Here is a 13,516-nt window from a genome sequence, read left to right as displayed (position 1 = left end):
ACATGGATGCAGCTCAGAAAAACCGACGTTTCACATGCTGCTCGTCACACTCGAGGTCCTGATGTCAAACACAGCTTCACTCGACAAACAGGACACGCCGAGGCTGACGTGTGAACAAGGAAAAGTTCCCACTGGAGACTCACACATGGCTCATACATGTTAATATCAGCTCCATGCACACACACACACGCAGGTGATAACTCAGTCACATATCACAGCCATCAAACAGTGACATCATGAGCACAGCTGGGGTGGAGGTGGGCTCCAAAGTGGCTTGCAGTCGCTTACAGGGCGTGGCCTACAGGAGCTCAGCCGGCCTGTCAGACCTGATTACGTCTGTGATGTTTTACTATGCGCTCCTTCATCTCCTCACTTCCTCCTGATTCCCCTTCGCAGCACGGTGACCCGCTCCGTTCACCTTTCTCCATTTCATCACTGCTATTGTGGCTGCTGACGTGCCGCCGCCTCTCGAGAACACTCGACGCACTCCTGAAAGACGAAGTCGGCTGGTGTCAAGTAGAGCGCCTATCAGCGACGTTCACGCCTGTCCCCTCTCCGGCTTTAATCACAGTAATGCAGCTCCGGGAGCCTTAATGGATTCACTGCGTGGGTCTGCCGGCGCTCTGAATGACAATACGCCAGCCGGCTTCCCAGCAGGACTCCTGACAGGCAGGTAGCAGCCGAGCTGCAGCCTGAATACAGAGCAGGCAGCTGCGTTTGATCTGTGGGGCTGGGAACTAGCGAGGGTAATGATGTCAAACCGCGCGACGAGCTACTGTACGTCAACGGTCAAGCCGGAGCTCGTTAGCAGATGACGACGTTCCTCAGAGTCACGTCCTCCAGGTTCCATGCTCGCTGACAGACGTTTTAACTCAAATTCCCATCTGAATAATCTTAAAGTCATCCAGTGCTTGGACCTTCATTAGCGTCAGAAGCAGAAGGTAACAGGATGTATTTGCTCATATTGTGGCCTGTGGCCTGTCCTTACACACACCTTTAATCCGCTTGCATATGTAGGTAACAAAAGGTCATGTTTATACGGTCACTGTGAGGACCCACAGCCCTCTGATCAACACTAACAACAGAAGAAGAAAGGTTTCTTACCGTAGGCGGAGTCGGCGGTGGACTCCTGGTTCCGTGTCGTAGCCAACACGTCAGCTGCACAGATTCAAAATAAAACAGATTCATCTCATTTATTCTCCACTTCACTTCCTGTACCTCTCTGTGTTTGTGCATAGACCTGAGTGTCACACTTCCTGTTCGTCGCTTTGACATATGGTCACACATGGACCTTACTTGGGCAGGTTGCCATGGTAACTCTGTTCAGTTCACTGCAAAAAAAAAGCCATGCCACTCGTAGCAGATTTCTACTTACAGTGCTGCTGCTCTTATTTTGAAAGTTCAACTCAGACCCCTCTCATCAGACCTGCTGACAGGAGCTGAGCTGATCTGATGGATTAGAGATACTGTGTGTGTGTGTGTGTGTGTGGGTGGGTGGGTTTATATTATAGATTAAAAAAACAGGATGGATGAATGGATGGATGAATGGATGAGTAGATGGATGAATGGATGAATGGATGAATAGATGGATGGATGAATGGATGAATAGATGGATAAATGGATGGATGGATGAATAGATGGATGAATGAATAGACGGATGACTGAATAGATGGATGAATAGATGGATGAATGAATAGACGGATGACTGAGTAGATGGATGAATAGATAGATGAATGGATGGATGAGTGGATGGATGAATGGATGAATAGATGGATGGATGAATAGATTGATGGATGAATGGATGGATGGATGAATAGCTGGATGGATGAATAGATGGATGGATGAGTAGATGGATGAATGGATGAATAGATCGATGGATAAATGGCTGTATGAATGGATGAATAGATCGATGGATGAATGGATGGATGAATAGATGGATGGATGAATGGATGAGTAGATGGATGGATGAATGGATGAGTAGATGGATGGATGAATGGATGAGTAGATGGATGGATGAATGGATGTATGGATGGATGAATGGATGGATGAATGGATGTATGGATGGATGAGTAGATGGATGAATGGATGGATGGATGAATGGATGGATGGATGAGTAGATGGATGGATGGATGAATAGATGGATGGATGAATAGATGAATGGATGAATAGATGAATGGATGAACAGATGGATGAATGGATGAATAGATAGATGGATGTTTGCAGGGATCATTGCAGCGTCTGAGTTGGGTACCCTCTATAGAACCAGTCTGGTGTAACCGTGCAGGTAAGCAGGACTCTTGGTCCACACAAACACGCATACAGCTGTTATCGTACGCACTGTGGGTGTAACCTGCAGGTTTATCTCACCGCGGCAGCTGTCCGGATGAAACGAGTGGTCGCCCTCGATATCCTGCTCAAACCCCGCCCTGCAGACACGGAACAAGGAGAGGGAGGAGAGGAGACGACAATCAGGACGGTGAAACATCGAACAAAACCAGACGCTGCACTGCTGGTTACTGTTGCCGGGGAGCTTAATCGGTGACAGGTGATGGCTTGGGACAACATTTAATCAGATTTTGTCACATGGTTCATCTGCAGCGCACGGCTCCGTGCGAAGGCCACAGGAGCTCGTCCAATTAAAGGCAGGAAGGTCGTCCAGCCCGAAGACAGACGGGGACAAGAAGTGACCATGAAACACACACACGCACACAGGCGCACACACACACACAGTATCAGTAAAGCTGCTGTAAATGAAGTCAATTACTTTCCGCTCGGCGTCTCCTGCTCGCCGTTTTGTCCCTGCTGTTTACCGTCTCTGACTCCATCACCACCAGCGCCTCCACCTGACCTTCAAATCCATTTTTAAAGAGGCAACAAATCAGGATTTCACAGCCACACGGGACAAAAAAGTGGAGCGAGTACCGCCGCCACACAAACACCAGTGGGCTGTTAGAAAGATAAAACACGTTAACACAGGAGCGAGTTTCCCAACATTCCCAGTCCAATCACCGCGGCGTGCATTCCTCCCAGCTGTCCGCATCACCGACACGTCTGATGAATCCCAGGAGAGCGTCTCCGTCACCTGTGCAGTTTCAGAGCCTCCGCCCAGGCCATCAGCAGCTTTTACTGACTTCTTCTCAGTTGGGGATCAAAAGTAATAACCTGAAACTACGACATGTGTCACGCCTTCACGTACGCACACGTCCATGATGTCACCGCCTTTACACCATCCGTGTGTGTCCTACGCTCCTCTGACTGTGAGACTGGATCGGCCTCCGCACGAGGACTAAGGTCGTCCACAGCAATCGCTCGGGAGGGTCACGATGGTGGCAGCAGGAATGATCACCATGGAGATGATGCTGAGAGGAAAGCTGGGACGCGTATCCAAGCCGGAACGTACGACCCGCTTTCAGCAGCTGTCCTGCCTGCCGCTGTGACTCACTACCAGCCGTGTGAGCGTCCTCTCAGCTGATCTGTGCCGCTCAAACACGCACAGCTAAATAACCAACGGACGCCCGGCTTCCACATCTGTGCACGTGGAGGTGACCCTGAGCTTCAAAGGCCTCAGGTGAAGGTGTGAACAAGAACAGGTTTAATCTCGACGTTAACCGCAGTCGGACAGACGGGCCATCTTCAAACGCTCACCAGGAAATCTGAAATCTGTCAGCAGTTATTACCGAGCCGCTCTCCCAGCGTCCGGCGATCAAAGCTTTTCTTCCAAACAACAAGAAAAGCGAGCCAGCATCGACAGGAAGACGGAGCCGGCACAGAGTTTCCAGGTGTTGGAATCTTTGCCCACAAAGCTGCTGGGTTTGCCACGCCGCTGCGATCTGTGACAGAAGCATCCATCAGCCCGATCGCACCGAGCCCACACCCGAGTTTCATCTGGCACGCGTGTTTCCAGCTCTCTTTACCACGCTCTGCCCGTACGGCCAACACGCCTGCTGGTTGGCAGCTGTCCGGCAGCTGCTCGCTGTCTTACTCTCTTCCTCCGCTTTGTGTCTGATGGATTCATCACTTACTGACAAACACACAAAAAGAGGCATTTGGATGAATGTTCACTGTTTACAACAACATGTGACCAAACATGCAACGCTGTCACAACAGCCACAGAGGGAACACAGCCAGTTTCCTGAGGCGCTGAGACACGCGTGTGCACGTTTTCCATGCTTCCCAAACCTTAAATGAACCGAACGCGTCACCACAAACCATGTGACAACGTTATTATTGCCCAGGTGTGTCAGAGAGAGGAACAAAGGGGAGCACATGAATATCCCAGAAAGCTACAGGAAAGAGCTCAGCTGAGACGGAGACCGCCTCCTCCACCCGGTGTCAGTGTGTTCACGGGAGATCGACCAGCAGGTGATGGATGCGGCCTGACACCACCTGAGGGCTCCGAGTTCTCCTCACACATCACCTGCACACACCTGCAGGCCTCTAAAACACGTCGCTGTAAAACGTGCTGTCCACGCTGTGACCTCTGACACCTGTGATCCTCTTCTTACTACATCTGAGAGGGAAGGACGGCGCCGGCGCCTCAGGCGCGAAGATACCGTCGAACGGTTCAGCCGAGCTGGGGTGCGATGGACCTCGATGGAACACCTCTGAACACTGAAGCTCAGCCACACAGACCCACAGCGCCGCCCGAGCAGGAGTCCCCTGTAAGCCGTCACACGTGGGAGTGTGTCTGCAGAGCTTCCTGTGTACACAGCGAGCACACTCTCCCTCCCCGCTCAGACCGTCTGCACGCCAGAGAGATAAAACCACACCACCCAAAAAAGTTGGATGAATTATGGAGGAGCGGGCGCTGCAGAACATTCGTTAAACTGAATTTATTATGAAGCGTTTTGCTCTCGCTTCCTCGTCGCTCTATATTTACCTCTGCGAGTGCCACCCCCGCGCTCGCTCCAGCTTCCACCAGCGTGGGCTGAGCTGTAAGTGAGGAGCGAGAACAGGAGGAGGTCGCTATAAATCCCAGCCATGTTCAGGCACCTGAACGCCTCGCTCACCTCAGAGGAGGAGGAGGGGATGGAAATAGACTCCGTCAGTCAGCCAGAAAACGCCGCTGATGCTGAATGGCGTTTTGGTGCTGATGGCATGGAGGCAGGTCGGGCATGTGCGGCTGAAGAACACAAATGTGTACGTAGGCGCTTTCACAGCATCGCTGTTACATTCACGCCCAGGACGGAAACGCTGCTGGCACCGGCCCTGCCCACCGCTGCCCGGCATTGATGAACGGTCCTCCATGTGACCTTTCCCAGCCGGGATGTCAAACACAGTAGGCACTGCGATGCCGACCAGAGCGATGGTGGAACCATCAGGACTGAACCCTGGACCCGCTCAGGTGTGTCTCCTGCAGGTGTTTGGGCCGTGAGGAGGCCAGAGCCGTGCTGCTTGATAAGAGGTGCAGACAGACTGCAGGAGCAACGTTAATCACCCACCTGAGCGACCCAGCCAGCTGTTCCAGCTGCTGTCGTTTTATGACGTCATCAGTCGTTGTTACAGTAAAGTGGGCAGACCTGTGAGGGTCGCTGATGCTTCATCGATCGTGTTATTGACATGGGAGGAGGGTGGAGCGGCGTGAACATGGCCGACTCTGAGAGCGCCCCCTAAACATCTGAGTGCAGTTTGGATTTTAAACCACACGGATGTTTTCAGGTAACTGGCTCTCTACCTGCCTCCTCCTCCTGCTGTCCTTTTTTAGTATTCTGCAGCTGCTTCTCCATTTTCTGTCTTCACATGGAGTTATATAAGCTGCTAAACTTCCTCTTCACTCATCCCTTCTTCTCCCCGGAGGGAATCTGTTACTTTTCAGCAGAAGTTTGAGGGGCTGAAACTCCTTCAGCTCTGCAGGAACACCTCTGAGAGCGGAAGCTGCAGCTCAGCCTCCGGCAGGTGTGCCGGCTTCAGGCTGCAGAGGTTTCTGCGTGCTTCGGTTTCAATGAGACGTCCAAAACATCAGCTTCAGTTTCAGCAGAGCAGTGAGAAAATAATGAGACAAAAACAGGCGACTGGAACGACTCAGCAGCAAAACTCTTTCTCTGATCCTCCAGGAAACGACACTCAGCGTCCACATTTCTGACTGCACGTGAACGCCTCGCTGACGACGCGTCAGGAAGACGTTTTAAACATCCTACAAAACACCGTCGTCAGCACAGAGTCAGCGCTGTGGTCCTCCACAGATATCCATCCCCGACTTTAAACAAGACGAACCTCATAAACGCTGCGGTGAGCGGACCAAAGTGCTGAGTCAGAGCGCCGTGAATCTCTCCGACAAACCCGGCTGCACGTCTTCCTGACACAGATCTCTTCCTCTGTCTTTGTGCTGCTGCTCCTCTCTCATCTTCCTCCTTTCCACCTCTTGCATCACAGCTTCGCCTTGCTCTCCGTTTCCTTGCTCGCTTCCTTTTTATCTCACCCCGTCCATTTAAATCCTCTCTGCTCTGTCTGCATGGCAACGCCCGCTGTGTCGTTCACGCTGCTGTGGTGGAGATCATCTGTGTGACTTCCTCTAAACACTGAAACCATCTGTTTGCACCTCCGTCATCACTGCCATCTGAGCAGGACGCCATCATTTCCTGTCAGCTCTATGATGGTCATCATAAATAACCACCTGCAGCGTCTGCGGTGTGACAGCTCAGGACGCCGGGCGTGTGAGTGGACCACAGTGAGCTAGGCAACGAGTCTGCACGGCGACGGCTAAGCAGACCCACAAACTCAACCTGTCTGACACCAGAGCGATAGATCAGGCTGATATTTGATCAATAACACCGATTATGGACGAGTCAAAAATCACAGTTTTCTTCTCTGAGACATGAAACATTTCCTGAACCCCTGCTGTGTGCAGGTATTGGTGACCGTCTCCGCTCGGATCAGCTGATCAGTGTGTTTGTGTGCTGCCAGCGGGGAAGCTGCAGAGCGCCCTCTGATGTGCAGAGCTGTTATCGCAGCTGAAGGGTGTTTCTGAGTTTCACACGTATGTGCAGAGGCAACACGCCTGTAAGCCTCGTCACATCACTCTGTAACATGACGCCTTGTATGCTGTGCTGAATAAAGCTCAGATAAAGTGATTTCAGGTTAAATGATGAGCTGATGTCGTACACTTGAAACACATTGAGCCCGTCTGCACGTTTGCATGGATGTAAACAAATCAGCCGCAGGACGAGTTGGAGGAAACAAATATTCCTGGTGATGAAGAGAGAAAGGCTCGGTGCTACAGAGCACACACTCAAATGAGTGTGAAGGGAAAAATTAGCGTCGGTGTTTCCAGCTAATCCCTGACACTTCCAGAGAAAAAGAAAGTACAAAATGAGGCGTGTTAGGAAAGCGTGCAGACTGTAACCGCGCCGTGCTGCGTTCATCGTCAAGATATTTTCAGTGTTTCTGCAGGAAATATCTGAGTTATTCCACATGTGCAGACCAGATGTTTGCTCAGACTGATCCGACCAGAGCTTCATCTTTACATGCTTTCATCCTCACATCATTCACTGAGCACAGCTTTATTTTGAAAAGCTCCGTTTGCCTTTGTGAAACAAGGACGACTCGTTTCAGGCGCAGATAAGTTCAAAGAACACAAAGTGTCTGATTTTATCTTCAGGACACACCGAAGCTGCAGGATTCCTCCAAGAGCTCCAGTTTCACAGTTTGGGATGTTTCCACTCACTTCCTGTGATCGTTCTCTCGCCTGCCGCCTGAGGACCCCAGCTGATGATATTACAGCGGCTGAAACACCCCTCCCCCGACCAGCGTATGAAAACAACATCAGATCGATCTGCGGACCCGGCGGACTAACCGACGCCGCGTCCACAGATCGATCGATGGCCCTCAAGAGCTGTGGAGTGGGCGCGAGCTACCTGACACTGTGGACCTATTGATTAGGAGATGAACACACCGCTGTGTATGTGTGTGTGTGTGTGTGTGTGTGTGTGTGTGTGTGTGTGTGTGTGTGTGTGTGTAGGCTGAGATGGTTAAAGCTGGTAAACAAGCTTGCCGTCTTCCATTTACAGTGTTTTTGCTGCTGGACAGGGATTGGCCGAGGCAGCTCTCGCATCACCGATTCTCCCTCAGCGTTTCAGGCGGCGTCTCAAATGGGCATTTTTCGTGGCCGTCCACAGTGCTGCGGGGATTCACATGGATGCTGCAGTTTGTGCTTCAGCCCGACGCCTCAGACGCCGCAGAGATCAGCGTCAGCCTCTCTGATCGGAGGTGAAACGTGTTCACGGCGCAGACGTTCCTCTGACTCACGCCTCTGCGCTCTCTCGAGGAGCCTGCGAGCCTCTCAGCGCTGAGCCGGTTTGTTTGGGGCGGAACGAGCTTCCTGAAATGTTTCACCGGGAATGTCGACAGAGGACCGACTCGGTCTCCGGTTTAACGATGATGACGTCACAGTAAACACTCAGACTGTATATGAAAGATGGACAACATCACCTTGGTGCTGGTATGATGGTTTCTAACAGAAGCAAGCAAACATTTTTCACCACGAGGCTCCAGCAAACACACACAGATACCTGTGAGTATCATCCAATCACAACCCTCAAAGTTCATTCAGCAGACCTGGAGCTCCGCCTCTGGTAGCACAGCAACCTCACAGCAGCCGTGTGATTGGTCAGATTACCACGAATGCTCCAACAGGCTCTAACAGCACCAACACGAGCCGCCTGTGTCACCATCCACCTGTCAGTCACAGAGGCCACGCCCCTCACCATAGACCAAACCAGTTTGGTCTATGGTGAGGGGCCTCCTTTCAGCCTCCATCGGATTGATGGAGGCTGAAAGGAGGCGGAGCAAAGAAAAGGAAGAGAGAGCGGCACAGGCACAGAAACAGGAAATAATACATACTTGAAACCCGGCGCAACGTTGGCGCAGCTCCCGGTCCGAAGCCAGATACAGTATGGGTCACGAGAGGCCAGGCAGGCTCTGCAGAGGGAGGAGAGGAAGAGGAGTTAGAGTTTGGGCTCTTCCTCATCACTCAGTCACAGTCAGACGAGCCTCCCAGCACGCTCTGAGAACACCTGCAGAGCAGCAGGGAGAGCTTTAAACGTCGCTGGCTAATGATCCCCTAAAGCACGGCTAGGGAACTCCAGGCCTCGAGGGCCGGTGTCCTGCAGGTTTTAGATGTGTCCTTGATCCATCGCAGCTGATTTAAATGGATAAATGACCTCCTCAACATGTCTTGAAGTTCTCCAGAGGCCTGGTAATGAAATAATCATTTGATTCAGGTGTGCTGACCCAGGGTGAGATTTAAAACCTGCAGGACACCGGCCCTCGAGGCCTGGAGTTGGACACCCCTGCCCTAAACCTTTAGGAAAGTCTTTCAGCAAACACCTTCAGATCTGCTCATCTTCCAGATCTGTGAACTGTTGGAGGAGACCACGTCACCTAAAAGAAGGAGAAGGAGGAGGAGGAGGAGAGTGGAACGTCTTTGTTAGCGTCTCCATGATGGAGACGGCTGGTGGGAGCCTCCGTACGCTGCAGCTGTGTTCACACATCACACGAGCTGGCACTCATTGATCCTGCTCAGTAATTACAAAGACCCAGAGCGTGCGTGTGTGTGTGTGTGTGTGTGTGTGTGTGCGTGTTTATGTGTGTGTGTGTGTGTGTGTGTGTGTGTATGTGTGTGTGTGTGTGTGTGTTTATGTGTGTGCGTGTGTGTGTGTGTGTGTGCGTGTGTGTGTGTTTATGTGTGTGTGTGTGTGTGTGTGTGTGTGTGTGTGTGTGTGTGTGTGTGTGTACAGTGATGAATGGGCTCTAATTTAGGAGCGAGCTCCATCTCTTCATCGTCTTCTCCTCCGTGTTGATTGGGCTCGTCTCCGTTGTCTCGAGCGCTCACTGAAATATTCACCATGTTTCCAAATGAAGCGTCGTACCTCAGCTCTAATGTCTCTGGATGTTTCAGAGTTATCAGAGTGAGGCCGTTTCAGGCCAGCTGAAATCCAAACCAATGAAATAAAACCAAGTCTGAGATTTCGTACTTTTTGCAGGCTCCATGTTGGGCGCAGCGGCTGAGCGGCACTCTGATCACACAGCTGCTGAAAGCCACAAACAAGGCGTGATGGTCCTTATCGAGCTCCAGGCCCAGAACCCTCCTGTCCTCCTGACCCTGAACGTTGCACCTGAGCACAAACAGAGACAGTCGGTTAAACAGAGGAACAGGAGGATTCGCCCGTCCTCAGAAGCACGTCTTACTTGGACGGGTTGTAGACGTCGATGTCCTCCAGCAGTTTGGATCCAAAGCTGTCATTTGGATGGGTGCTGGCCAAAACCTTCAAGACCCACCCATCGTCTGAGCCCAGGAACATCACCGTCCGGTCCTTGAAAGGCCCGGCAGAGACATCCACCACAATCTGGGTCAACTTGGACCTACGAGGAAGACAGAAGATGAAATCTTTTCTCTGCGGAGGGAATTCAGACAGTTTTTCTTTACTCTGATGAGCTTGTGATTCTGAGCGAGGTTGTGAGGACGACAGCCTTTCACTCCCTGACCACGACCCTACCCAGAGTGAGGTTCAGGGTTTGGGCTGCTTCTCATCACTGACACAGTATTTCTGCCGTGACTGGGTGAGATTTTAATTTAAAAACACATTTTTGGTATAACTGCTTTAAAAATAGGCAGATTTTGTTTACTGACACAGTCCGTGAAAACTTTTCATCCTGCTGCTATTAAAACAGTTCAAACCATGCAGCAGGGATGTGCAACAATAGCAACAATAAAGTGCCATCTTTGCCTCACAGCTTCACACAGCTCCTCCTCTCTGACACAATTGGGGGCTAATCCGGGATCTTGTCCTTGAAATGAATTTCTTGCTATTTTTTATTTTGTATGTGTTTCTTTGGTGTTTATAGAAAAGGTTTGAGCATATTAACTGTGTTTGCATTCATTCAGACGCTGAGTATTAGTCAGACAGACGGTGAAAGAAAACATAAAAATAAGGAAACACAGATGGTTTCTTCTCAGTGCAGGACGTCCATCAGAGGCAGGGAACACAGCAAGGTTCCCGTCCTCAGTCAAAGGAAGTGGAACCTTTTAAGTTTCATATATGGTCGGGATAAAGCTCAAGCCTGTCAAGCATCAGTGTGAATGAAAATGATTGGAGTGGATAAAGACATGAAACATCCTCTGGGGACCTTGATTTAACCACGGAGGGTTCCTTTCTGTTTTTACCTGTTACTGAATCACAAAGACTGTTGGTATGTGAAAGCTTGGAGCGTTGTGGAGCAAAGGCTAATTCATACGCAGAAGAGCCTGATTCCTATTCCAGAGTGATAATTACAATCCATCAGAAACTCATTTGAAAAAGGTCAGAGACTTTCAGAGCCGCCACAGAGCGAGAACTTCCTGTGAGCCGGCGACTAATCAGAGCTGATACCGATGATTATCCTCCAGGCGTTGTGTGGGGACGGTGGAGGCGGTAGGAGCTGCTGTGACTCCTAAACTCATCTCAACAGTGAGGGAGCTCGTGATGGCTCCACAGTTCACCGGCTCGGTCATTCAACGCTGCAGATCACTTTCCTGTTGCGTCGTGTGATAGAATACAATAGAAGACTAGAACAGACTTTATTAATCACCAGTTCAGCTCAAAAACAAATAAGAAAAACTAAGAATAAAACATCCGCAGCAACAGAATTCAGAATTTTGGTAAAAGAGATGAGGAAACCAGCCAGAATGAGCTCGCAGGCTCCATTTACAGCCAAAAACACAGCTGAGCTTTGAAGACCAGGAATGGACTCACCGTGACCACACGATGCCTCCAACACAGAGGTTTACTGAAACACTTTCACACATCAGCTTCCACCTGCATCGGGAACGTGAGTCGGCATGGTAACCTGAGCTCTGGCTGTGATCGTTCCCTGAAGTGAAGCTCAATACGATTTGACCAATCAGAGCACTGAACCATTGCTGTTACCTGCTGGACGTCCTGGTGAAGCAGGGCCGGTCGTTGACGGAGGGAACAGCTTCGTCCATCAGAGGATACGACTTGATGAAGGTCAGCGTGTCGTCCGGGAACTGAACAGACGATTTGTATTCTGAAGCCGAGCCGTCGCCTGCACACGTACCGGGCCTGGACATTTAAGAATGAAGCAGACACGTCAGAGCTCGTCTTGGTCACAAACACAAAGCTAACTGGGTTTAAGTAAGCGGGACGGAAAGAAAACTGGGATTTAGTCCTCACCTCGGTCTGGGGACTTGCTCATCGGGTACGGGAGTCCAGGAGGAGTCGCTGGTCCTCTGCTCTTTGAACTTCCCGTTGAACACCTTCTCGATGTCGTCCATGTAGAAGGCACAGACGGCCGAGCCGGGGATACTGGAGAGAGACGGACGGCACGAGTCAGCAGACCTCCGTCCAACCAATCACAAACACCATCATCAACAATGACGTTCATGGAGCAGAGACAGTACGAGCTGTCTCTGCTCAGTCCAAACTCAAATCATCCAGACAGCTCGCTGAGAGAGGGCGAATGCTGCGCCGCGAGTACTACAGGTCTGTGAAGAAATGTGGGTGGGGAGCGGCGGGAGACATCCAGCACGAAACATGGAAACTGGTCCAAACACCAGCACGCTGCTCCCATCTTAACGGGCCCAGAGCGGCTTTGCATGAATCACAGTTCAGAATAATCCTTCTTTACCTGACACTGGATAAAACAGGCTGTTTAAGCTCCTCCCACTTTAAGCCCACCGTCCTGAAGTTTTAAACAGCAGATAGGCGGGGCTTCTGGGTGCCTCATATGACCGTGCATCATTTCACTCTGATATCATGCAGCCAAGATTAGAAAAAACGGTCCTCCAATCACATTCCAGTAACACATTCACATCTCCAGCCTCCCAGCGACGCCCTCTCCTAAACTTCCTGAAGTCCCCTGGTTGTCCCCGGCTCATCCGAGAGCACGTCCTCAGAGGTGTGACCTCCATCACAAACACTGAAAAGCTCCACCAACAAAAACCCACCTCTCCAAAAGCCCCGCCTTCCCAAAATAACGGCCCAATAACTCATCTTCTAAAACCCGCCTGCTCGCTCCGAGTGTCCACACATTTACCGAGGAACAAGGACTTCTTCCCGAAAACACACCACAGCGTTCTCACCTCCTTCTCCAAACACATTAGCTCTGAGCCTAATCAGACTCCGCCCCTCACAGCGGCGTACCTGTTGGCCTGAGTGGTGAAGACGCCGACCACGGCGGGTCTCTGGTTGATCTGCAGCACGTTGGTGAGCGACTGGAGCACGTCGAAGTAGAAGAAGGAGTCTCCGGGCACCGAGCAGTTGAGCCGAGCCTGAAGCACACGAGCAGAGCGATGAGACACAGACGGGTAAAGTTCGGCGCTACACGCAGCGTGTTCGCTACCTTCAGGAAGGACGTCCAGTATCGCTCCAGGACTCTGGGAGATCCCCCGTTATCGTTCTTACAGACCCGGGCCACCCGAGAGAACACCACCTGCAGACCGGTGAGAGAACAGGTCATTAAACCACCAGCGCACACACACACACACACACACACACACACACACACACTCCCACACACA

The 13,516-nt window shown here is 51.2% G+C and overlaps 1 protein-coding gene across 3 annotated transcripts in view; it reads right to left on the bottom strand.

Annotated features, from left to right (window-relative positions):
* LOC146682309 (semaphorin-6D-like) overlaps window positions 1–13,516 on the bottom strand; it is a 93,171-nt gene that overhangs the window by 18,193 nt on the left and 61,462 nt on the right. For all 3 annotated transcript variants that reach the window (XM_085447041.1, XM_085447042.1, XM_085447043.1), the window contains 9 exons: window positions 13,339–13,428; window positions 13,140–13,267; window positions 12,171–12,302; window positions 11,904–12,059; window positions 10,186–10,359; window positions 9,972–10,112; window positions 8,839–8,916; window positions 2,368–2,426; window positions 1,105–1,158 (listed from right to left, as the gene is read on the bottom strand). In XM_085447041.1, the coding sequence (XP_085303167.1) occupies window positions 1,105–1,158; window positions 2,368–2,426; window positions 8,839–8,916; window positions 9,972–10,112; window positions 10,186–10,359; window positions 11,904–12,059; window positions 12,171–12,302; window positions 13,140–13,267; window positions 13,339–13,428 (1,012 nt within the window). The remainder of the gene's footprint in view (window positions 1–1,104; window positions 1,159–2,367; window positions 2,427–8,838; window positions 8,917–9,971; window positions 10,113–10,185; window positions 10,360–11,903; window positions 12,060–12,170; window positions 12,303–13,139; window positions 13,268–13,338; window positions 13,429–13,516) is intronic.

The sequence above is a fragment of the Copadichromis virginalis genome, linkage group LG22 (genome assembly GCF_057382275.1).
Source record: "Copadichromis virginalis isolate Kocher_CV1m ecotype Utaka linkage group LG22, C_Virginalis_male_GT1.1, whole genome shotgun sequence".
Lineage (NCBI taxonomy): Eukaryota > Metazoa > Chordata > Actinopteri > Cichliformes > Cichlidae > Copadichromis > Copadichromis virginalis.
This window is presented reverse-complemented; position numbering and strand designations above follow the sequence as displayed.